Raw genomic sequence first — 25,873 nt, 5'->3', positions numbered from 1 at the left:
TGGTGCTTCAGGTTAAGAACAGTTTCAGGTTAAGAACGGACCTCCGGAACGAATTAAGTACTTAACCCGAGGTACCACTGTACAGTGGTACCTCAGGTTACATACGCTTCAGGTTACATACGCTTCAGGTTACAGACTCCGCTAACGCAGAAATAGTGCTTCAGATTAAGAACTTTGCTTCAGGATGAGAACAGAAATTGTGCTCCAGCGGCGCGGCGGCAGCAGGAGGCCCCATTAGCTAAAGTGGTGTTTCAGGTTAAGAACAGTTTCAGGTTAAGAACAGACCTCCGGAACGAATTAAGTACTTAACCCGAGGTACCACTGTACAGTGGTACCTCAGGTTACATACGCTTCAGGTTACATACGCTTCAGGTTACAGACTCCGCTAACGCAGAAATAGTGCTTCAGATTAAGAACTTTGCTTCAGGATGAGGACAGAAATTGTGCTCCAGCGGCGCGGCGGCAGCAGGAGGCCCCATTAACTAAAGTGGTGTTTCAGGTTAAGAACAGTTTCAGGTTAAAAACAGACCTCCGGAACGAATTAAGTACTTAACTCGAGGTACCACTGTATTTACTTACTGCATTTCTCTGTCACCCAAGAGCCAACGTCCTCTGTCCATAGCACAAAATATTAGCTAAAACTGCAAAATTTAAGTGTGCACAAAATTAAACCTGAAATCTGAAACAGGTTAACTAAAACAGCCGTGACACGAAAGCGAAGCCAGACAGGACAGTAGCGCAAAGGGTCTGAAAAACACTTAAGGCATGTTAAAGACTAAAATGTCTGCCGAGATAAGATGCTTGGCGATGGAGGCAAGGCGATATAGGTGCCAGGCGAAGCTTTGCAGCTCTTGCAACCCCTTGCCTCACCACCTCCTGCAGCAGTACTCAAGAGGGGAAAGGCAGCAGGATGTAAACGTGGGCAACCTGATAAAATACACAGCCATCGCTGTGCTAGTACCACTGGTTACCTAAGAAACACGGTCCCTTTGTGCTTAGCCAAAGCAAGAGCGAGCCCGGGCTTCTCTGCGCCACGGAACGTGCGCCTAGGGCGCAATTGCCCGGGGCGGTTTTGGCACACCAGGATCACGCCGGGAAGGCGGCAGGGGCCAAGGCAATGCCCGCGGCCAGGAGAATGAGAGGTGGGGTGGGGGGCAAGGGGGAGAGGGAACCCCAGGGTCAGCGGGCGCCCCTTCACGCGCACCCAGCAAAGGGGAGGCCACCGTAGCCTCCTCGACCTGCATGCAAGGATGCCCTTACTGCCGCCCCCACCGGCCGCCAGGGGTGCCAACTTGTAGAAAATATTGGAGGGGGTAGGTAAGCCCCACCCCACATCACTGATCGCACGACGGGGCGCACCCAAGCCATTGGATGGGCAATGCCCATTTTTTGCGGCAGGCCCTCCAAATATTTTATGGGGGGCAGCGAAGGGACCTCGGCCCCAGTACGTGCTGCAGCCCCCCAGCCCCACTTATCAGCCCCACTCCCGAGCCCCAACGCCACCCTCCTTCCCCCCACCCCGCTTTGCCGCATCCATGGCAGGGCCAAAGCGCGGCAGGCGTCCGCGCGAGGGGCTGGCTCCGCTTACCGCGCGCCCCTGGCAAGCGGATCCTCCGGATCCCGCGCCGCCCCGCGCGCCTTGCCTGCAGGCAGCACCCGCGGGCGGCGGGGAGGCGAGGATCTGCCGGCTGCCGCGATGGGTAGGGGATCCCTCCGCCGTCCGGTGGCCCACGGGGGGGGGGGGAGGCGAACCCGATTCGCACGATGCCTGCAGCCCGCGGGGGAGCGGATGGACCGGTGCTAGCTGGCGCGCGCGCTCTCTCTGTCTCTCTCTCTCTCGGCGCGCGCCTACCGCCGTGCCCACGTTCCCAGTGCACGCGTCGCCGCCCCCGCATCTTGTGGCTGGGGGAGGGGGGCCACCAACACTGCAGCAACGTTTAACCGTTTAAAGCAGAAACGCGTCTCCAGTGAGAGCGATGGCAGTGATCAGTTGCAATCACAGAACTGCAGAGTGGGAAGGGGTCGCCAGAGTCATCTAGTCGAGCCTCCTGCAACGCGGGTATCTTTTGTCCAAAGCGGCGCTCGAACCCTCAGATGAAGAGTCTCATGCTCTACGGACTGGGCCACCAAATCTCGAAGCATAATTAAAATGCAAGGTGAATTTATGAAGATGCATTCATTCATTCAACAGTGTTGATGGTGTAACAATGGGTTTACTGAATGGTTTAGTTCATGCAAAAATATGCAGGGATGTGCGGTCTGCAATAGGGACGCGGGTGGCGCTGTGGGTTAAACCAGAGCCTAGGACTTGCCAATCAGAAGGTCGGCGGTTCGAATCCCTGCGACGGGGTGAGCTCCCGTTGCTCAGTCCCTGCTCCTGCCAACCTAGCAGTTCGAAAGCACGTCAAAGTGCAAGTAGATAAATAGGTACCACTCCGGCGGGAAGGTAAACAGCGTTTCCGTGCGCTGCTCTGCTTCGCCACAAGCAGCTTAGTCCTGCTGGCCACATGACCCCAAAGCTGTACGCCGGCTCCCTCGGCCAATAAAGCGAGATGAGCGCCACAACCCCAGAGTCGGCCACGACTGGACCTAATGGTCAGGGGTCCCTTTACCTTTACTTATCCTGGGTGGGTGGGTGGATGAATGAATTCCTATGCTCCACAAATACCCCAGAGATGCATTTTAAATAAAAGCACACATTCTGCTCATGTGAAAACACGCTGATTCCCGGATCATCTGCGGGCCTGACTGAGAAGGCGATGGGCCGGATCCGGCCCCTGGGCCTTAGTTTGCCTACCCATGCTTTTTAAAAAAATGTTTAGGGGTACTCTTATTTTGACTCAAGAAAATCACCATTTTATAGTTCAAATCAGGAAAATAAATAGAGTAAATGGACAAAAGTACAAAGATTCTCAAAAATTTTAGGGGTATGCGTACCCCCAGAAAAAAGGCAGCGTGTGTGTAATAATAATTATTATTGTTGTTTTATAAAATTATATATATATGTGTGTGTGTGTGTGTTATATGTGTGTGTCATACCGTTAAGCCTGCTCGGCTCAGTATTCTACCCAGATGAGATCCCTGCTTGGCAGGGGGTTGGACTGGATGACCCGGAGGGGTCCCATTCCAACTCAACGAATCTATTGAAAACGCAGAATGAGGGCAGAGGGAGAGAAAGAGAGAGATCATTGGTGGAAAGGGAGAGGAGAAGCCAAGCTCCGCCCCTTGCCCCTCCCCCCCCGGTCTCCAGGGAGCGCCTCCCTCCCTCCCTCCGCCCACGACGCCGGCGGCCTCTGGGCCTGCCCTCAAGTCTCGCGAGAGCTGGCGCTGTCTCGGCTGTGAGGCGAGCGGCGGGCCGCGCGGAGGGAGGATGGAGAGGCCGCCGTCCCTCCGCGGGGGTCCGCCCGGCAGCGCCGCCTGCGAGCCCTGGGAGATGCGGGAGCGGCTCGGCACCGGCGGCTTCGGCAACGTTTCGCTTTACCAGCACCGGGTGGGTTCGCGGGGGCGGGCTGCGGGGGGGGGGCGGGAGCCGCCTCAGGAGGAGGGCGGGAGGGGGGTGAACGCGAAGCAACTCGGCCCTTTCGTGGCCTTCGGAACTCCCCGCCTCTTGATAGCAAGGCGCGCAGGCGCCTTCCCTGCGCTGTGGCAGTGCCGGGTTTACGGATGTATCAGCCAAACAAGCTATAGCTTAGGGCCCCACTCTCTTGGGGTGTACATTTCCAAAATATTAGATACAAAACTAATAAAACCTACATAAAGCAACAGTGTTTTGTGTTGTGTAGACTCCCATTTGTTATGTGCAAATGGCTTGAGATACCTATTAGGTCCGTAAATTGCCATATAGCATATATTCAAGAAGAAAAACAGTGCTGACAGTTTGTTGTTGACAAAGGGCAGCTGGAAATATAAAGGGCCCCATTACCTTCAGTAGCTTAGGGCCTCATCAAACCTAAATCTGGCCCTGCGCTGTGGTCTTCTATTATTATTATTATTGTTGTTGTTGTTGTTGTTGTAGCTTAGGGCCTCATCAAACCTAAATCTGGCCCTGCGCTGTGGTCTTCTATTATTATTGTTGTTGTTGTTGTTGTTGTTGTTGTTGTTGTGATGGTGGTCTTGTTGTTGTTGTCGTCTTCTGTTGTTGTTGTTTGTTTATTAAATTTATATACCACCCAATACTTGGAGGTCTCAGAGCGGTTCACAGAACTATATATATATATATATATGCTTTCGTAGATTTTCACGGGTACAGGAATGCAGGTTTTGGTGTCTTCGGGTATCTTCCCGTGTAAGAGTTGGGGTGTCTAGGCGACGTTTCGACGAGGTCTCACTCGTCATCTTCAGGCTGGTGCTTTCGGCTTCTTGTTACTAGAACAGAGCCCTGTTAGCTCTGTTCTAGTAACAAGAAGCCGAAAGCACCAGCCTGAAGATGACGAGTGAGACCTCGTCGAAACGTCGCCTAGACACCCCAACTCTTACACGGGAAGATACCCGAAGACACCAAAACCTGCATATATATATATACACACACACACACACACATATATATATATATATATATGTGTGTGTGTGTATGTATGTATAAAACTATATGTATGTATGTGTGTGTGTGTGTGTGTGTGTGTATATATATATATATATATATATATATATATATATATATAAACTCTATATATATACATATATTCAAAATAAAAACAGCAACCCAATAACCCGCCCCCAGTATGCCTATAGATATATAGTATTCTTATTTTCTTTGTTTGTTTATTCAGAAAAGAGAAGGGAAGGGGGGCATAATAGTAAGTAAATAGAAAAAGGGGGTGAAGGAGGGTATGGAGAAGTAGATACTGAAAAGAAAAGAAAAAACCCCAAAATGATATAATAATAAAATATAATAATAATAATTTAAAAATTCAAAATGTTGAGGTGGTGAGATCTAAAAGATAAAATGGGATGAAAGGGGGGAAGAAGAAGTAAAGTAACTTATCCCCCACCTTCAGATCACAATCTTCCTGCCCAGTTGAGAAAACAAGGTGTCTGCTTTCGAAGCCAGCCGACACCCCCAAGCCAATGCAAGAGGTTTTAAGTTTACCCCTGGCACTTCAGCTAAATGCCCTGCTTTGTCATTTTTCCTAAAACTGCTTTGAAGGAGGTGGCTTTCCCTCTCCCCCCTCTTTTTTTTCTTCGGCAATCGAGCAGAGCAGCATGCCAAATTTCACAAAATAACGCAAAAAAGTAATAATTAATGTTTGATAATCTATATATAGTTTATTAAATTTGTATACTGCCCTTCCCCTGAAGATCCCAGGGCAGTTCACAACAGAAAAATACAAAGCATTAATGCAAAATACATAAAACCAAAACAAACAAACCAATAATTCCCCTCCCACAAACACACTTAAAAAGTGTAATAAGCCTTAAAGAGGTAACTGAGATTAACCTAATTTATTACAAAAGGATACACTTATAAACCAGCCTAACAGATTTCTGAGGAAATGGGTGGGGTTTGGGTCTTTTTGTTAGTGTTTCCGAATGATACACCAGCAATACATATTGTTCAGCTTTATGCTGCTTCCAAACCTGCTTTGACATTCGGGAACATTTCTGTATCTTTTCGTCTTCAGTTTACTGTATTTTGTTTATCACCTTAAAGAAAAGAAGTTGGGTAGGATACCCCTTTGATGCTTTCCCTTAATTTTCCACAAAAAGGGGCTTAAAACGAAAGCATGGGCAGCTGGGGTATCCCAGAAGAGGATAGCTATAGTCCTACAAATGCCTGGACAGCTCCTTCTAGATGTGGAAGATGCTGCTGTGGTAATACATTTTAACCCTCTCTTCTGGTTTCTCTCCTGTCAATTGTAGGATCTGGGTACGAAGATAGCAATCAAGTCATGTCGCTTGGAACTAAGTGTGAAAAACAAAGATCGGTGGTGCCATGAGATCCAGATCATGAAAAAGTAGGTCCTTCCTTGGAGGTTTTTAAGCAGAGGTTGCATGGCCATCTGTCATGTATGATCTGGTATGATCTTCCTGCCTTGCAGGGGGTTGGACTAGAGGACCCATGGGGTCCCTTCCAGCTCTACAGTTCTGTGATTCAATGGTTGCATTTCTGTCACCATTAACCCAAAGGCTGGATCTTTGCTGGTGGGTCCCCCCGAAAGCAGTTTCAATGGACCTTATTCGTGCCAAGATATCTGCTAAACCTGGAATCCATTGGTGGAGAGACAAAAGCAATCTCTCTCTCCCATCCAGGATACAACCACATACAGACACAGTCATGGGGTTGTGAAGACGAAGGGCTGAAGGAAGGATATTCTCCTGCTAGTTGTAGACAATCGTAACCAGTCATATTTTGCCCCTGAGGAAGGTGTATTTGGAATGCGTTTGGCATTTGATGGTTCTGATTTTGCACATCTCAGCACCCATTTTGAAGTTTTGCTGCTGCTTCATTGTTATTTTAGTGTCCCCTTCCGAATTCTTCTTTCTGCCTGGTGGGTAGAGGGATGTTGTAATGGCTGCTGCTGTGCTCTAAGAGGCTTGTTTGGAAGCAGAAGGCATATCGGCCATCCAGTTGCTGTTCTTTGAGAGTCACCACTCGACACTGTAGCAGCATCTTCCGTTGGAAGGCATGCCGCTGCAGCTGCTGTGCTGCTTCTCAGAATACCCATCTTATTTTTCAACAGTATAGGCTTGATTAAGCTAAGTTTGGTTTTATCTATCCCAGTTTTCAAAACAAAATGTTTGATACTGTGCCGCTTCATGAAATTCAGAAGGATTGTCTGTAGTAGTATGCATTTTCAGAATACTTCCAATTTTTTTCCTTTGTTTATTTAGGCTGAACCATCCCAATATTGTAAAAGCCTGTGAAGTGCCTGACGAGATGAATTTCCTTGTCAATGATGTCCCACTTTTGGCTATGGAATATTGCTGCAAAGGAGATCTCAGGAAGGTACGGCCTGTTCCTTTGACTACTGATGCCGTTTAGATTTTGGGTTTGGGACTATAGCTGGGCGCAGTATGTGGAGAAGGGTGATGTGCTGTTATCATTTCCTGAGGTGACTGATGTTCCTGACAACGTTATTTTGGACTTGTGCTGCATGCCAGACTTAGGGAGCATGGGAGAAGTAAGTGTGCAACTGTCAAACTAGATGGGATAAGGGAAACAAATGGTACCCTTCGCTCAAGTTCAGGCAACCTTTTTATGTTGTATTCCCTGAGGGCTGCATACCAGTGTTGGGTGGGGCTGGAACCTGTGATGGATGGGACCAAAGCAAGGCCACGCTTATTTCTCTCAAAAGCAAATGATACTTTTGAGAGCCTCAGGTACCATCTGACATCACTATGAGTCAGATTTGGCCCACCAAGGGTGGGAAGATAACTCTCTGACCTGCTGACCAGAAAAGGTTCCCCACCCTTGGTTTAGTTAGACCAGAGCACCCTCAGAAATTACTTTTCCTTTAGCCTTTTATTTTATTCTGAACTACCCTGAAGGCCTGTTACCAGGCAGAAAGGCGGGATATAAGTATATTAAAGAAATAAGTACAGTGGTACCTTGGGTTACATACGCTTCAGGTTACAGACTCCACTAACCCAGAAATAGTACCTCGGGTTAAGAACTTTGCTTCAGGATGAGAACAGAAATCGTGCTCTGATGGCGCAGTGGCAGCAGGAAGCCCCATTAGCTAAAGTGGTGCTGCAGGTTAAGAACAGTTTCAGGTTAAGAACAGACCTCCGGAACGAATTAAGTACTTAACTTGAGGTACCACTGTAGTCTTGGAACGAGGCAGTGCCCCTCCATTTTAAACGTAACAACTGTATAGGATTCCAGTAGTAGATAGGTAGCCGTGTTGGTCTGCCATAGTCAAAATAAAAAAAATTTTTCCAGTAGCACCTTAAAGACCAACTAAGTTAGTTCTTGGTATGAACTTTCGTGTGCATGCACACGAAAGCTCATACCAAGAACTAACTTAGTTGGTCTTTAAGGTGCTACTGGAAAAATTTTTTTTATTTTAACTGTATAGGATGGTTTTCTGCTTTAAAGATGTTTGTGGACAATATGATAGATTGCTGAAGTAGATCCTCATTTTAAGTGTATACAGAGGCTTCTCTCATATAGGTTTTGTGTTCTCCAAGCAATTGCTTGCTCATAAATTATTTCATTCTTAGAAGGGTGTATAGTATATTGATGGCTGAACTGTATATCAAATGTCAACCTTTTATCCTTCCTTGTAGCTGTTGAACTTACCGGAAAATTGCTGCGGCCTTAAAGAGAGTCAAATACTTTCTCTTCTTAGCGACATCGGTAAGTCAGCTGTTCCCTTTTGTGCATTTGCGACAAGCCTTTGTGGTTCTCAGACTGCTAATTTTGCCTTGAAACTTAGGATGCACAAATCCCTTTAATTTTAGCATTTGTTTGTTTATTTTATTTATAAAACTTATATACCACTTGATTGTAAAAAACCTCAAAGTACTCATGACCTCATATGACTTTCCTTAGCTTGCCTAATTGATTCTGATAGCACTGTTTGAATGTAAAATTATTTTGGATTCTATAGATCGAAAAAATATTTGTCACCAGTTAGAATGATGGTGCATATTGAACTGGAGGGGGCACACCAAATGATGGTAGTAGAACCCAGCCATCATTAGGAGGGACAGAGAGAGCTTTCCTTTTAACGTCTGCCCCAACACTCCTTCCATTTTGGCAATTCAGGAAATGCGGGCCATGCGCTTTCAAATGATGTCTAGAAATATGAATTCTAAAATGAAAACAGATTTTTGCCTTAGATTCTGATCTCAGTTTAGGATTCAGGCATGATACCCCTAACTATATTGTTCTGTCATTGACCACATTCACGTGTAACAACAAACCAGACTTTATTCCTTATTACATATTGGTGCATACTGCCCAGTCATTCTGTGTGCTCCTCCCTGAGTAGAATAAAGAAACCAAGATGACTAGGCTTCCTGTTTCATCCATCTAGGTCAGATACTCCCTAACATGCCTAACTCACTTGTTGCAGTAGCCTAACTGGGATGTTAACCTGAGCAGATATCAATCTTACCAGACTATAACTGTCTGGGACAGAGTACAGTTCATCTACTAGCCTAAGATAGAAAAAAGTACTCCACACTACTGAGGACACTTGACCTCAAGGTTTGCTGTTTACTGCAAGGCATTATACATAAGGCTGCCATTGAAGACAAATTGGAAACTGCAGCTGGTGTACCATTGGCCAGGTTGTTCTCCCGGGTGGAATGGTTTGAGCACATAACACCAATCCTAGCATGGTTGCATTGACTGCCAGTTTCGGAGCCCAATTCAAAGTGCTGGTTTTGACCTATAAAGCCTTTTGCCGGTCAGAACCCCAGTACATCAAGGACTGCCTCTCTCCACATGAAGCCGGACTCTGCACTCATCATCTGAGGTTCTTCTCCATGTGCCTTTTCTGAGAGAGGAACAGAAGGTAGTGATATGAGAACCAGTGTTCTCTGTGGTGGCTCTCTTAACAGAGAGCATGTTGTCCCCAGAGAGTGATGCCTGATGCAATCTCTATTTGTAGGGAGCAGCCAAAAGCGTTCCCATTCACCCGGGCCTTTGGACCTTAATTTTCTGCTCATCTTTTAGTGGGGTGGGGTTCAGCTGGTTCTGTTTTTCTATATTACTTACATATTTTAGGATGTTTTATCCTTGTTTTTAATGCTAATTTCTGTAAGTTGCTTTCACTTTTCGGGGTGGGGTGTTTCTAATAAATATAACAAATAATAAGGCTAAATCAAGGAGTATTCCCAGGCTAGCAACCTGATAATTTAGGGAGGTTGCCATTCTGTTCAAAACAGGAGAAATTTGACATTGCCACTAGAATAACAACATTTCCACGTCCAAAAACTTCCATACACATTATAACTCGCATAAATACTATACATATTTTGTTTTATGTTTTATTTACACCATTTGTATACCACTTAATATATAAGAAAATATCTCTAAGCAGTGTATAGAAAACTGAAACAACAAAGAACTTAAAGAAGAAAAAATATGACAAAAATGCAGTTCATACAAAAATATCACTGTATAATAAGCACCATATTGAAATAATTCAACATTTAGAGCTAAACCATAAAATGCAGGAGAATAAGAATACAGCAGTACATGAAACACCAATATGAAATAAAACCAGTCACAAAATGCTGACTGCTTCCAGTATTTCACAATTGGTGATTAAAATTGTGCAGAGTATTAACAAATGTGGGATGCTCAAAATGTGAAGAGTGGCATGCTAAAATCACCCAGCCTGTGATGTTGTTCAGAGTCCCCTGCATTAGGCATTTGGATTTTGTAATACTTCCTTTCAGTGTTAAGCAGCACTCAATGCAGTTCACAGAATAAGAATAAATATAACACTGTTGGCCCTGACATCTATGTCATGTAGGTCCCTGGCCTGCCCTTCCCTGACAGCCCTGCATTGCATATAGATTCATCTGCTCAGAAACCTATGTACAACACACATATTGGGGGGCCAGGGTAATGGAACCCCACTGCGCATTCTACATGTTGGTGTGGCTAGCATGTGAGGAGAGCTCAAATAGCATTAAAATCCATTTCTTATCTTGAGGATTCGTGTAATGTCTCTCCCCAAAAAAACAAGCAACAACAATCTCATTCACATGTAAGACAGTTTCAGCACAGAAATACAAATAATCTAAATGATCCACTACTACTAGAAACCTTGTAAGGTGGTGTATTCAAAGCTGGCTGATAGAGTAGAACTGAAAAAATGCACACTCGGCTAGAGTAATTTCATCCTCCCGTACCTCCATCTATGTTCTGCTGTTTATATACTTCATAGATAGTCAAAGAAAGACTGGATGTAAATTTCTCTAAAAGGTATTTTTCTCCTTAACATCCCCCTCCCCTTCCAAAACATATTGGACTTCTAGGTTATGGTATCCAGTACTTGCATGAAAACAGAATAATACACAGGGACCTAAAACCTGAGAATATTGTTCTTCAGGAAGAAGGTGGAAAAGTAAGTGACATGCCTTGGATGATCTGAGCGGATTATCTACAAATATTAATTTTGCTTGGATGCAATAAGAAGTACATCTGTGGCCTATTTTTCAGCCATCAGCTGCAAAATCTGGTGTATAGTTTCAATATTCTGACTGGAATCCTTTCGTAGTGTCAGTGATGTGGAGGGTAAAGGGACAGCTTGCATAGCTCTGCTATGGGTCTACTTAGTCATTATTCAGCTGTCGTGTTGCGGAGGGGGTGGAGTTCGAAGCAAACTAACGAGAGGCAGGGAATTTGCTGGGACTATTGGGACCACCTTGATTCTTTTTGACCATCTTCTGCAGAGGAGGGAATGGGATAAGAAGTTGAAGTGAGTACCAGTTCTACCCGGGAACCTCAAGGATAGAAACAAAAGAGTTGGGAGATCTGAGCTGTCTGCTGCAGAACCCCCTACACTCTGCTTAGGCTGTGCCAGATAAGCTATAGTAAAGTTCTCCTTGAGGTGAATCGGATGGAATTTACTCGTACTTTGGCTTTCTACACACAGACACAATGAGGGAAGTGCTTTCCTGTGATTAATCCCCCCTTTCTCCCCAGATTGGCACCTCAATGGGAGTGTGCTAATCAGGTGGGAACACCTATGAGGTTGGTTTTGCCCTATGTGCAGGATTAGGTCATGCTTCTCCATGACTTGGCATTGCACCTTGAGCCAGCTTCCACAGCACTGGGTACACGTGAACAGAGTCTCTTGACTGTCATCTTGGGGGGGGGGGGGAAAGCAAATTTCCAAATTTTCCTAGTGCTAGTAGCCCTGGTAGGTTCCTCATCTTTCTACTGCAATGCCACTTGTTTCACTTTGTGCAATTCTCTGGGGCTATGTGCTATTATGGCCCTCTGTGGCAGTTGAATCAAATGGTTGAGGGGGTGGTGTATGGATGTTCCCTGCCTTGTCCGTGTGGAGGAGGGAGCGAAGGAAGGAAGGAAGTAGTAGTTTATTGCTCTTAAGTGATGCAATCCAATACAAGGGAGGATTATGTTTAAAACTGAATAAATTGAGCTAGGCAGCAGATTACAGTTCAATGATGATTTCAGGTTGGTGAGATTCTGGGGCAAGAGTAGTATGGATAATGACTATTAGTTTAAGGCATTGAGTCCTGCTAAAGCAACTAATCAGACAGTTCTGGCTGTAGACTTCAGAATGGAAGATCAGAAGTCAGCATGGAGATGGAAAAAACTAATTAAAAGATTACAGTACAAAAGAAATGACATTAATTGTAAAAACACAAATTCCCTTCCTTCTAAATATCTCGAGTAAATGTGAAGTCTTTGTGCTATGGGTATCTAGGCATGGGTGAGTTTTCTATAGTCAGTGGGTGTTGGTTTTAACGACAGATTCACTGTGAGAAGCAAGGAAAAAAAGGAATCAAATATGAACCTGTTCTTAAAAACCAAAGAGAGAGAGAAATATGAACCTTAAGCTGCAGGCTATGAGAGGTAGTTTAACAAACACCAGTAAAACAGAATAAAGTACCTAAGAAGATTTGGGTGAGAATTGTGATTCTGTCACACAGAGTTTAAGGTGATATTCAGATGTCAAAAGACAGCTGGCAAAATTAAAAGTAAGGGAAAGTAAAAAGAGATACCTTGGCCTTCTTGAGGCTGCTTAGGACCATGGTAGAATTTCCTAAAGTGTGGAGAGGAAAGGAAAGAGCCAAAAACTTGGAGGAGAAGGAAGAAGTTTGTAAAGAAACATGAAGGACGGGGGGACAAGAAAATGGGTCTGTATGCCACTTTGGTACCAGTAGCTGAAAAGTGGTTGAGGCATTTTGTTAATTAATTTAATTTAACTGAGCAAATTGCAGAGCTCCTAAAACTGACATGGGTGAAGATGTTTGATTTGATGTTGAAAGCAGCAGAAAGGTCAAGTAGCATAAATGAAGAATATACTGTATTTGATTTCATTTCCAGATAATTCACAAAATAATAGACTTGGGATATGCCAAGGATCTGGATCAAGGAAGCTTATGCACATCTTTTGTTGGGACCTTACAGTATTTGGTAAGACTTTTAAAGATGTAGCTCACTGCAGCAAAAACTCCCCCAGTTTTCATTTCTATGCATTATGCATTGCATCTCTTAACTATAGAATTATAGCGAAATACTTGCAGTGTTCTTCATATGTTTTTTGTATTGGGAAGTTTTTAACGTTTGATGTCTCACTGTATTTTCATATTATGTTGGAAGCCACCCAGAGTGGCTGGGGCAACCCAGTCAGATGGGCAGGGTATAAATAATAAAAATTATTATTATTGCCGTTGTTATTGCATCTTGTTTACTTTTTTTTTTAAGGCACCAGAACTCTTTGATAATAAGCCATATACAACTTCTGTAGACTTCTGGAGCTTTGGAACTGTTGTCTTTGAGAGCATTGCAGGATTTAGACCATTTTTACATAACCAGCAGCCTTTTACCTGGTAAGAGTTTTTTTCCCTTTTTTGTATGCAAGAAAGTTTTATTTGTTTGACATATTTCGCCAAGTATTGCACAAAGGTATACAAGTACAAACCATCACCACAGAAGATGAAGAAGAGCTGGAGGGGGCTTGAGAGCAAATGAATACATTCAAGATCAGTATAGACAAATCTGTTGATCCTTTTCCACACAGGTGGGTGCTCCAAAAATATTCAGGCTGGCATAGGAGAGGGAGGGCTTGGCTATAGTACCAATCACACACTATGAAGTTTAACTATGCTTAATAAACCCCTAGGAACAATGACAACAAATAGTTCCTCTGCAAGATCAACTGAAGCTAATTTGATTAGTGCAAGGAGGGATCTGTAATCAGCCTCCCATTCATTCCAGGAGGGGACAGGCAGGAAAGACCTGGGGAGGAGCACCCCCTCTTTCTTGCAAGCCAAATTTACTTTTCTGATTTGTGGCCCAGCTTAACAGCACTATTTAGGCCACTCAAAGAACCATACTCAACATGAAGCTTTTTAAACAATGGTTTGTCCAATCGGCACTTGCAGTGTAAATGACCGGGGATATGGCCACTATCTCAAACTAACGGGCTATTAGACAATTGCTTGCCTTTCCTGTCCACCCGAGAAGAGCTAGTAGAGTAAAATCATATCAGTGTTGCATATACCTGGGAAGCCCCTCTTTTGGAAGTGGACTACTTGGAAAGAGTCCACCCATCTTGAAGACAAGAGGAAATCAAAAGGGTTTTCCTTGTGAATATTCCTTCCCCAAATAAGTCTCTCACTTATCTGGCATAATACCTTCAGCTGGTCAAGGGCTTTCCAGGCTATCATTTTGTGGAGCAGTTGCTGGGGATCTAAATGCACTTGCACCAGCTCGTGTTGCAGCTGCTAAATATTGCAGCGTTACTGTAATATTCAAGCACTCATCGGGCAATGTTCTGTTCCTTAGAAAATGAAGAGGTCATAGCCACTCCAAGGAAGCAATTATGAGTGTTGTGTTGCATGTGGGTGTCACAAGTGCCTATAGATTCAGCCAAGGATATCACCGGTGATGGATTCACATGTATTGACTTGGCTTACTAGCCAGCCTCTTTTGTGACTGTCATAATCTTCTTCCCTCTGAGATATGAAGAGGATTAAAGGCAGCAGAATGAATTTCTCCCATTTGAAAAGGTTGGGGAGGTCCTAGCAAATGCAAAGGACTTGGGGGGGGGAGAGAGGAGTCTTATGTCACTTACACTAAGGTACGAATAGAATAAGGAATAGCAGGAAAAACTCTTGCCATTGTTTTCTCCCAACCCGAGTTTACATAAGAGAGTCAGGGAAAGGGGATGCTGGGTATTTTTCTCACCAGAGGGCGGAGGCATAGCCCCTGGTGAGCTAGCAAGTAAATTGTGGGTTTCTGTCTGATAGCACATGATCACCTTCGGGTAGCTCCAAGCTTTCGGCTATACACAATTTTTGTTTGTACACGTAACCCTTGGAACTGAACCCTCTACATAAGATAAGGGATTACTGTAATCTCTTTCACAGTGTGTTGAGTTGTCAGTTATTTTTCAATCCTTCATTCACTGTTTTTCTACAGGCATGATAAAATCAAGAAAAAAGATCCAAAATACATTTTTGCGTGGGAAGAGATGACTGGGGAAGTTAGATTCAGTCCTCACCTGCCAAATCCCAACAGCCTCTGCAGGTAACATTAAATCCCCTGCTTTCCTTTAAATTGCTCGAATTCTGCAGTGCAAATCTGTTCAGCTGCTCTTTTTTCTTAATACAGTGTCAGGTGGAGGTTCTAAGGTATAATCTTTTACCAAAGTATATTCTGGTCCAAATACATTCTAGCTTGCTTTTCTCTGATAGTTACAAGCAGTGCTTTTTTCTTGGGGGACTCAGGGGTATGTAGACCCCTAAACATTCTGTGAATCTTAAGTTTGGCCTCATTGAGGGGCAGTATTTCATTATGAGTAGGAAAATGAGAGTATTCCTAAACATTTTTAAAGAAAAAAAGCACTGGTTACAGGTAGCATACCTCATCTAAAATGATAGTTGTCTTTTGAAGCTCTGGAGTAAGAATGAGCAACCTTTCTTCCCTGAAGGGGATATATTCCCTCAGAGAGAATTTGTTGGGGGGGGGGGTCACATGCTAGCAGTGGGTGAAACTAAAATAACCCCACTATTTTTTTCCCTTTGACTGTAAAAGAAATAGTGTTAATTATTTTCAGTTCATCACCACCACAAACTCCTCCTGCCTTTCTCTCTCTCTCTTGTGCATACATCTACACTTTTTACATCATTTTCTCACTTATGCACACACAGAGGGATGCCTTTTTAAAGCATAGCTTCCCTGGAAACCTCACTTTGCAAAGCCTTCTTCCCCATGTAGGCAAGTAATGCTTTTGATGGTCTTTCATTCTCTGGTATCTCTTATTTCTTTCTGGGCTGCAGGGAATCAGAAACTGACCACAGAGGTCTTGAACCACTCTGGCTGCTGTGTTCCATGTTTCCTCTCTCATGTTTTGGCAGAATTTAATGGGTATTTTGTTTGTGTGTAAATAGGTGAATGAGCAAACAAAGATAGGTTTAAGACTATTTTAACCTTTTGTACACCTATCTTCCTTGTTAACGTAGTTAGGAACTCAGATGAACCTTGGAAGCAAAGCTGAGAATGGAAAAACTCTAAAGAACGTGGCATATGCAAGAGAATTTCGAAAAAAAGAAAACTAAACTGGCTAGATACAAATCTGATGTTCTTTTCCAGATTAATGTCATGGAGGATACTGTGCCCATATCAGTCAATTTTGTTGGTTTATGTATGGGAAATATATCCATGTCAAAGCTGTTCTGTGGTTTATTAATCTTACACAAATGTCTATCCCCTCCTCTTGTTACTGGTTCCGGCATCCTTGTGTTCATAATGTACATTATATGGTTACACTAGTAAGTATCTAGTAAGTAAGATCTTTTGATAAACTAGGTATTAACAGTTGTTCACGGTTAACGGTTGTTAACCATTGTCTACTGTGCTTTTGTTTTTGGTTTAGTATAATTGTAGAAATGATGGAGAGCTGGCTGCAACTGATGCTAAATTGGGATCCACAGCAGAGAGGGGGTGGTCCGGACCCAGAAACTGGTAATTTGAGATGTTTCCAGTTAATGGATCAAATACTGGGTTTGAAGGTAAGTTCTGATACGGCATGCCCGGATTAAAAGGAGGTTGTTTAAATGCATTACCATTACACAAGCTAGTAAGCTACCTTCATTTGTTCTCTGAAATCTCGTAACACAATTTTTGCAGTGCTGTGGCAGAATGCTCTGCTTTGGCTAAGGAGGGGTAGGGAACCCGACCTGGCCAGTGGGTCAGCCCTCCTTATCTACTGCTAGCAAGCCAAATATAGCCATTCATCTGTCATCACAGTGTCATCAGGTGATGGTAATAAGGGCTTCCAAGTATCACGCAGGACTTAGTGCTAATCAGCAGGCTTGGAGTCACTGCTTTCTGCAGCGCTCAGTTGCATTGTCAAGTTCCGAACAGGAAGCTCTGTCACAATCCAATCCAGCCATGGCTCTCCCTGCCTCACACCTGGTTTCACATACAACATTAGGTGCAGGCGGGTGGGTGTGGTTTGAGGGAAACTGCCTAATAGGCCAAATTGGAACCTGAACCTGTGCCAAATTTGGTCCATGGGTTGAAGGTTCCCCAGCCCTGGCCTAAAGGATAGAAAATACCATTGGCAATTTGTAGAAGCAAGCCTGCGGGAGTTGCGGGGAGAAGAAAGGCTGTTAGGTCTTCAGGGGAAGGCACTGTTGACCCAAACTTTTATTTAAATAATTTTAATACTGGGGGCTTACATAATAATTTTTTAAAAAATCAACTTCTTAGCAACGTAAGGTAGAGACAAACTCCTGAATTCTGCTTAGAGGGATTTCTGCTTAGAGTGATATAACATACATAGGCATTTTTATGTATGTGTATATAGTCATCTTCTTTTTGGGGGGGCAATGAGTTGGTTTTCCTTTTGGTTTTCTCTGACTAAATTACTGTTGGTTTAGGGTTGAGTATGTGTGCCTTTCTTTCCTTTTCAGATAGTTCACATCTTAAATATGACGTCTGCCAAGATCCTGTCTTTTTCATTGCTCCCTGAGGAAAGTCTCCATTCTCTCCAGTCTCGCATTGAGTCGGAGACTGGGATAAGCACAGGGAACCAAGAGCTTTTGCTTGAGATGGGAATTTGCCTAGACCCTCGGAAGCCAGCCTCTCAGTGTGTTATTGATGGCGTAGTAAGTTTCCCTTTTTAATTCCAGTAAACGGGAATATATTCCAGTATTTGCAGCAGAGCACAGCCTTTTATTTGCCTGCAGTTAAGGGTGAAGTTTCTGTGGTGTAGTGGTTAAGAGCGGTAGACTTGTAATCTGGGGAACCGGGTTCGCTTCCCTGCTCCTCCACATGCAGCTGCTGGGTGACCTTGGGCCAGTCACACTTCTCTGAAGTCTCTCAGCCCCACTCACCTCACAGGGTGTTTGTTGTGGGGGAGGAAGGGAAAGGAGAATGTTAGCCGCTTTGAGACTCCTTTGGGTAGTGATAAAGCAGGATATCAAATCCAAACTCTTCTCTTCTTCTTCTTCTTCCTCCTCTGCTCTTCCCCTGTACTCCTTGTATCTTTTTCAGTTCATACATGAGTTTTCTGGTTCTGTTGAGACAAAAAAATTAAAATATTGACGATTCAGACTCAAAGAGTCGTGTTCAGCAGACTATTAGAATTGTAGAGTTGGAAGGGACTCTGAGGGTCATCTAGTCCAACTCCATGCAATTTGTGAATCCTGCCTACAGTCGGTTCTGTCAGCACATGGATTTTCCTTGTGGGGCAGAACCTTTTCCTTCTGTGTGCACCCTAAATCTGCCCATCCAGAGCAAATTTGGGAGTAGTCTGGGGCGTGTGAGCTGGGGGGGGGGGACAAGGATGGTCTTGTTGTGCTAGGAGCAACTTTTGCTTGCACAACAATTTAACACAATCCATGTAGTTTTGCACAGTTGACTTGTGCCTGGGGTGGCCGCCTCTTTTTTTTGTCTTAAGTGTGTAATCATGGTTCTCTGAATTACAGCTACTTATTCAAGGTTTCTGTGGGAATTCTTGACTTGTTTGTTTCTCTTTTCTCCTTGGCAGAGAGGCTGGGATAGCTACATGGTTTACTTGTTTGATAAAAGCAAAACTATCTACGAAGGCCCCTTTGCTTCTAGGAGTCTGTCTGACTGTGTAAATTATATTGGTAAGTATATTGCAGTTCAGACCTAATTATTAGTTGTTACGAGCAGGGACATAACTTTCAGAGCCGTAGCAATAAAATACTATTTAGGAGGACTAATTGTTCTGTATCTGCTGTGACGCAGTGCAGCTAATATATTTCATGATGCCATTACTGTAAGGGGAACGCAATGGTCGGTTGTTTCACAAATTCAGCCCATAATAGTTGCAAGAGCAGTGTATTCAGAGGTGACGTTCCTTGCATTTCCTTGGTTAGGATTTTTGAAGCATTATAGTAGACATTTTTGTGTGCGTTAATTGCCAAATACAATGCTTGATAAAGTTTTATGAGGAACTTCAGACCATTAATAAGACATTCTTACGAGAACAAACCAATTATGCCATATGTTTTTGGACTTCCCATGTTTTTGTTCATTTTTATCACGGTCTGTTATTTATGCGCAAGAGTTTTACCCTCATCCTTGCCCCACCAACCTTTTCTTTTGTTACAAAATCTAGCTAGTCATTTCCCTTCTTGTTTCATCCCTCAGTGGGTGGGATTGAGAGTCTTCTTGTTCCTTTGTACCTTTGCAAGTTGCGCTAGCAGTACCTCAGGCAGCTTTCTCCTCAGTGAAGGCAGTCTAGAAACAAGAAGAGCAAAGCTTCCCTGTACTATGTAGTGATAGCTTTTTTCAAGGTAGAAGGGAATATTCCATCTGTGTATGAAACGGATGGAAAGTCTTCCATAGCAATTAAAACTCTATTCCCTGTACTTGAAGAATCAGGTCTGGAAGAGCAACATAGCTGCTGAGTCCCACTCTTGCTTTCCCACAATTTCCTGCTTTATGAGTCCCATGGAAAACTCCAATCTTTGTTTTAAACATTACAACACCAATTTTATTGTGCAGTTTGATCAGTCCAGTGGAGGGACCAGCCTAGACATCCCCACAAGCCAGAATCATCAGAAGAACTCAATCTCATGTTTTGCTGTACTACAGTGGTACCTCGGGTTAAGTACTTAATTCATTCCAGAGGTCTGTTCTTAACCTGAAGCACCACTTTAGCTAATGGGGCCTCCTGCTGCCACCACGCTGCTGGAGCACGATTTCTGTTCTTAACCTGAAGCACTATTTCTGGGTTAGCAGAGTCTGTAACCTGAAGCGTATGTAACCTGAGGTACCACTGCATTCCATTTGATATGGTGATGTGTTAGATTTCAGGTGTTCTTTTTAAGTGCAGTTCGAAAATGTCTCTTGTTTAGACAGTTAAACATTATAACTGTTCTGGTTCTGGGTTGCCTCTAATAAATATGCACTGGTAGCTTTTTATATTGCAGATCTTAATGCTTTCAGTAGTGATGGCTGTTATGTTTCCTTCCTTGCACAGTGCAAGAGAGCAAAATTCAGCTGCCCATTGTGCAGCTTCGTAAGATATGGGCTGAAGCTGTGCATTACATCATTGGACTAAAAGAAGATTACAGCCGGCTGTTCCAAGGTCAAAGAGCTGCAATGTAAGCCAGCGATTCAGTAACCGAGATCAGCGGGGGAAAGGGTAGCAAGTGTGTGTTCAGGGTACCCAAAAAATCATAGCTTTGTTTTTTCAAAAAAATGTAGAGTTTACTTCTTTGTGTCTGTGAAATCCATATGGGATACAGGGCATGGTGAGTGTTTATTAACAACAGAATTATAGTGGCTTCCTGATGGCATAAGATTTTGTGGGGGGACTGAAGCAGAGCAGTAAGCAATAAGACGAGACAGACAAGGGCCTCATGCTTTGAATACCCCTACAGCTTTTTTCAGCCTCACTCCCATATTCACTTATGGATCATTTTCTGGGGGTTGCATGTCAGTGATGGGCAAGAAAGTGGTATTCATGGGCACATTTCAGCCAGGCCAAAGCACTGAGCAGGGCCAGTGTAAGGGCTGGGGAAAGGAGGTGTAACCTTAGGAGAGTCCTGCTGGCTGTGTAGATAGGCCTGGGGGAGCCACCTGAAGTCCACACCTGACACCCAGGATGTGGACTTCTTAAAGCTCCATGCAGACACAATAGAAATTCTCCGCACCATGAAGCAATTGCTAACACCTGCTTTGTTTGGCTTGTCTAGGCTGAGTCTTCTTAGGTACAATGCCAATTTAACCAAGATGAAAAACAACATGGTGTCAGCATCTCAGCAGCTGAAAGCAAAGCTGAAATTCTTTCAGCAGAGCATCCACCTTGACTTGGAGAAATACAGTGATCAGATGACATACGGGATATGTAAGTGTTTGGAGGAGCTGGTGCTCAGGACCGCTTTAGCAATAGGAAGGGCCGTCCTGTCCCGTTTCGCCACCTAAGGCAAAATGGAATTGCCGCCTCCTGCCCCCCTGTGATCCCCTCCCCACTTCCGCTACCACTGCGCCCCAGCTCTCACTGAACTCAGTAGGAGCCAGGGAGCTCCTCAAAGAGTTGCTGCTCGGCTTATTCACCCGGGAACATGGAAGAGAAGTGGTGGTGCTATGCATCAGAATGCCTCCCTCTCTGCTGTGGAAGTGGTGGGACGTCCACTGCTTGAGACAGGTGCCTTATGGGCAGGCCAGCTCTTAACTATAGGATAGATCTGCTTTTGAGACCCATCTGTACAAGGATGCCCCACCCCACAACTGTGGCTGCAGTGCTGCTTTACTTCCTATAATCTTTCAAAGTTCAGCAAGGCCAAATTCAGGGGAGTTTGCCTCCTGCCCTCTCCTAGCCCTCCTTATTCAGAGCATACTTCGCCTTATAAAGTAGGAGGGAGCCAGTGGCAGAGAGAAATGGCTGGTGTCAAGCAAAGCCTTGTAGTTGTTGCCATCCAAGCCTGGCAGGTGACTGGCAGGTAAATCCGTTGTAAATCCGGCTTGAGCTCATAAGCTGGCCAAGGTTTTTCAAAAGGGGATCTGATTTTTGAAATTCATCGGCATCACCACTTCAAAATGTGCATGTTTTTAAAAATAAAGGCTGTTTATTTTCAGTGCATGTTGCTGCTTTAAATTAACCCAAATACGTTTCTTTAAGCCTCGGAAAAGATGCTGAAAGCCTGGAAAGAAATGGAAGAAAAGGCCTTGCAGTGTGAACAGGTATGGAATATGAAAATGCTGTGAAATGTGCAGTGATTAACCGGGGCTTTCAGTCTGCCTCACCACAGCAGAATCTTACCACCGCATAGTGGAACTTCATGGAACTTTGAAGTGTCAGGCATAGCCCTAATGGCTTTAGCCCAAACGTAGCAGAGTTTTCCTGCACAGCGAAGAAGCTAGTTGAGGTGGAAATGACTAGTCAGCTAGACTCAGAATAACTATTTACAGGATTTATTAAAAGGGGAAAAAAAGCAGAGTTTCTGCATACAAAACAAAGCAAATAAATCCTTTCTTTCTCTCTCTCTCTTAACCATACACAGCACTTCTACTCCTTCAACACACCTAACCCCAAACTGTGCTAGCATTCCTAGATAACAGAGTTGAGTGCTGGTCGTTAACCAATCAGTGTAAATAGTTTCTAGGTCAAGCAGACCTTGGCTTTCTGCCAAGAGTAAATTGACACTGCCTGGAGTTAATTGTGTGAAGCCAGAATCTGTAAGTTTTCATGAGAATCAATTAACAGAAACTGAACAAATCGCCACCGTCGGTGTGCACATGCACACACTTTCCTATCAAAAGTGGGAGGAGAAGCTCCCTTGAGATACTTCCCAGTATATAGAATTCTCTCTCGTTTTCAGGCTGGAGATATTGGCTACTTGGATGAGCAGATCATGGCTTTGCACACAGAGATTGTAGAATTGCAGAGGAGTCCCCATGCACGACGTCAGGGCGAACTCATGGAGAATCTGTAAGAAAAGAAGCTATTCTCATAGGCATTTGTAATTTTTTGCAGGCTAACAAGTTTAAGGTGTTCCATTATTTGTTAGTATCTTATTCTTTTGCACTGTGTTAGTGTGGGGATTTTTTTAATAGTCTCTCCACTATTCAGGACCTAGATGGCTAATAATAGTATAAGTATTTAAAATCAGTGCTTTTTTCTGGGGGTACGCATACCCCTAAACATTTTGTGAATCTTTGTACTTTTGTCCATTTACTGTATTTTTCCCAATTTGAACTATAAAATGGTGATTTTCTTGAGTCAGAATGAGAGTACCTCTAAACATTTATTTTAAGAAAAAAGTATTGTTTAAAATAATACTGTAATTTTGGCATAGAGCAAATATCCTTGTATATGTAGGGAACTTAAGGTCTGAAAAGAAGCCTGAGAGAGTTGCTTCTCCCTACTTGCACTAAAAAAAAACATGCATTCAGTTACTGGACAGTGAAAACCCATCAAGGATTGAGTCCACCAACTGGGTGTGATGAACAGCCAAGCCATTAATTGTTTTGCTGCTTGTCTGCGATTTTAATAAGCAAGGAAGATGTGCCCTTTCAGTTGCTCAACAATACATGGCTGGTAGACTTTGGTCATTATTAGTTGTCACAAATTTTGCAATCCTGTGCCAAGTGCTCAGCGTAACATCTAATGTTTGTGGGTATAACTTGTGCAATGAAACCCCTGCTTCCCCCTGCCTTCCTTCCAGTTCTGTTCTGGATTCCCTCCCAGCCCTGCAGAGCAAATTGAAGTCCTTGTGCAAACAGGACAACTTTGTTGGATCTTGCAGATCAAAGATATATTTAAATCTGTTTTTAGAATATTGGGCAACAATTTAAGAGTTGGAAGTATGAGAATCCTGAGTACAGTGGTACCTCGGGTTACAAACTCCTCTGGTTACAAACGCTTCAGGTTACAAACTCCGGTAACCTGGAAGTAGCACCTCGAGTTACAAATTTTGCCCCAGGATGAGAATGGAAATTGCACGGCAGCAGCGGGAGGCCCCATTAGTGAAGGTGCGCCTCAGGTTAAGAACAGTTTGGGGTTAAGAACGGACCTCCGGAACGAATTAAGTTCGTAACCCGAGGTACCACTGTATTGACTTTTGAACACTCAGGTTCAAAATTGCCATTTCCACTATGCTAAAGTGCCTACTGGGGTGTGTAACTTTTCTAGGGTATTGTGGTTAACCACATGACGCCCTGAAACGGTTGCTATCTAATAGATGAAACCAGTATTTCCTTGACCCTTCTTAGATACCTGTCCTGGGTCTCAATTGCACATTGTGTGAATTCACACAAATGTGTCAAGACTTCAGCAGTTGGTTCATTCTGGATCCCTGGTGCACAAAATTGACTGGCTGGTTGTCATTTTTCTAGGCAGTCATATAGTAATGAAAGCCCTGGATGATCTTGTGTTGTGATTTATTTAGAGCCAGTTTTGACCATGAAAACTGGAGAGAAGATTGGGTCTTCTTGCAGATAGACCTGTATGTGTAGGAATTGCCCGTCTATCTTGCTTAAGATGAAAATGTTTCCTACTGTTCATTAGTTGATTTCCCCCAAAAAATGAAACCAAAATGACTTACAAAAAAAGGATAAAAACAAGTTTGAAAACGAGGACAGGAGGTTAATACACAAATTTTGTGTGCGTAACAGATCCAACCCCCCTCCCCCAAGAGCGAGTCAAAATAACTTGCTGAGAATTAGCTGCCGTTACTTTCTACCAGGTGAAAAAAAAATACATTCCCCCCCCCCTTTACTCAAAGCTTTTACATTGTGACACCAATTGATTGATTGGCTAAACCGATTTCATTTCTGGAAATGCCACAATTGATAGCAAAAAAAAAAAAAAAAAAAAGGGAGAGGAAACTGTGCTTACAATTTTTATTTTTTTACAGTGAGCAAAGAGCTATAGAACTCTACAAGCAATTAAAACCAAGACCCCCAGGTATGGAAATGGGTCCAGAACACTTTGTGTTAAATGGGAGGTTTTGCAAAGAACAGTAAGGCAGGCAAGTGCTGATCTGGACAGAGGTTGTCGGCAAAGGATGTTAAGCAAGCCCGGGAACATTCTGGAATGTTAAATTTAACAGATTAGAAAAAGCAGAAGTGAGCGACTGAATTGCTTACATGCCTTGCATGTTTGTTTTTTTCATTCTTTTCAAAGTTTATATGATCATTTCTAACAGATCTCAGTTAGAGGGTAAGAATTTAGAATATGTAGACTTTCTGCTGCCCGTTCCTGTAGCATTAATTATGAGTTTCCATCTTTTTGCCACCTAACTACATCACTTCTGCAGTTTTTTAAATGGTGTTTACAACAGTCTGTTAAACTTATTGCAAAAGAAAAAGAGGGAGGCATGAAGCAACCATTAGAAATGAAAGGTTTGTGCGATTACAAAATATTCTAGCTACGTTTATCAAGCCTACAGTTTCAGACTTGTCCTAAACAACTAACCAGTGTTTAGTAATGGGAAATGTGTAAATCAGTTTTTCTTCTTGTCAATGTTTTTTGATGTTTATCTGGTGGTTTTTTAAAAAATGGTTTTTAAGAGGAGCACTGTACTGATCACGTGACAGGTATCCCTTTCAGATCATTCCTACAGTGACAGCACAGAGATGGTGAAGATCATAGTCCATACAGTTCACACTCAAGATCGCGTGCTCAAGGAACTCTTCAAACATCTTAGGTACAACGTGCATCCCTCTTTCTGCAGATTCCTGCATCTTCATTTCAATCTGATATATGACTAAGCATACATATATAGATAGCCCATGAGGCATGTTAGGCCTGTGCTAAGTTTAAGATGTGTCCACTCTATAGTCACCCTTTTCGTTGATTTTATCTCTGTCCCTTAATGCTAACAGTATTAAGTTGTTTACATTGTTTGCAGTTTTGAAGGGAAGAGAGGCTAGATGTGTACAAATAAGTCTCAAAAAGGCACATAGATGCCTGTGTCTAGTTTTGTTTTGTTTTTCTTAAATTGCTTCCGGTAAATACAGTGGTACCTCGGGTTAAGTACCGTATTTTTCACTCTATAAGACGCACCAGACCACAAGACAAACCTAGTTTTTGGAGGAGGAAAACAAGAAAAAAAATACTCTGAATCCCAGAAGCCAGAACAGCAAGAGGGATCGCTGCGCAGTGAAAGCAGCAATCCCTCTTGCTGTTCTGGCTTCTGGGATAGCTGCGCAGCCCGCATTCGCTCCATAAGAAGCACACACATTTCCCCTTACTTTTTAGGAGGGAAAAAGTGAGTCTAATAGAGC

General features: G+C 43.5%; 1 protein-coding gene across 1 annotated transcript in view; it reads left to right on the top strand.

The window, feature by feature from the left end:
* The first annotated feature begins 3,339 nt into the window (after positions 1–3,339).
* The window catches only part of CHUK (component of inhibitor of nuclear factor kappa B kinase complex), a 30,053-nt gene continuing 7,519 nt past the window's right edge, over positions 3,340–25,873 (top strand). Inside the window, exons 1-17 of the mRNA XM_081191637.1 lie at positions 3,340–3,490; positions 5,860–5,954; positions 6,832–6,946; positions 8,230–8,299; positions 10,939–11,027; positions 12,980–13,069; positions 13,361–13,485; positions 15,080–15,187; positions 16,536–16,671; positions 17,578–17,772; positions 18,657–18,759; positions 20,121–20,244; positions 20,839–20,990; positions 21,765–21,826; positions 22,465–22,574; positions 24,502–24,551; positions 25,197–25,293. Coding sequence (XP_081047763.1) covers positions 3,371–3,490; positions 5,860–5,954; positions 6,832–6,946; positions 8,230–8,299; positions 10,939–11,027; positions 12,980–13,069; positions 13,361–13,485; positions 15,080–15,187; positions 16,536–16,671; positions 17,578–17,772; positions 18,657–18,759; positions 20,121–20,244; positions 20,839–20,990; positions 21,765–21,826; positions 22,465–22,574; positions 24,502–24,551; positions 25,197–25,293 — 1,841 coding nt within the window. The 5' untranslated portion in view covers positions 3,340–3,370. The remainder of the gene's footprint in view (positions 3,491–5,859; positions 5,955–6,831; positions 6,947–8,229; positions 8,300–10,938; positions 11,028–12,979; positions 13,070–13,360; positions 13,486–15,079; positions 15,188–16,535; positions 16,672–17,577; positions 17,773–18,656; positions 18,760–20,120; positions 20,245–20,838; positions 20,991–21,764; positions 21,827–22,464; positions 22,575–24,501; positions 24,552–25,196; positions 25,294–25,873) is intronic.

The sequence above is a fragment of the Podarcis bocagei genome (genome assembly GCF_964188305.1).
Source record: "Podarcis bocagei genome assembly, chromosome: 4".
NCBI classification, from domain to species: Eukaryota; Metazoa; Chordata; class Lepidosauria; order Squamata; family Lacertidae; genus Podarcis; species Podarcis bocagei.
The sequence above is the reverse complement of the archived record's forward strand: the minus strand, read 5'-3'. Positions and strand labels throughout refer to the sequence as shown.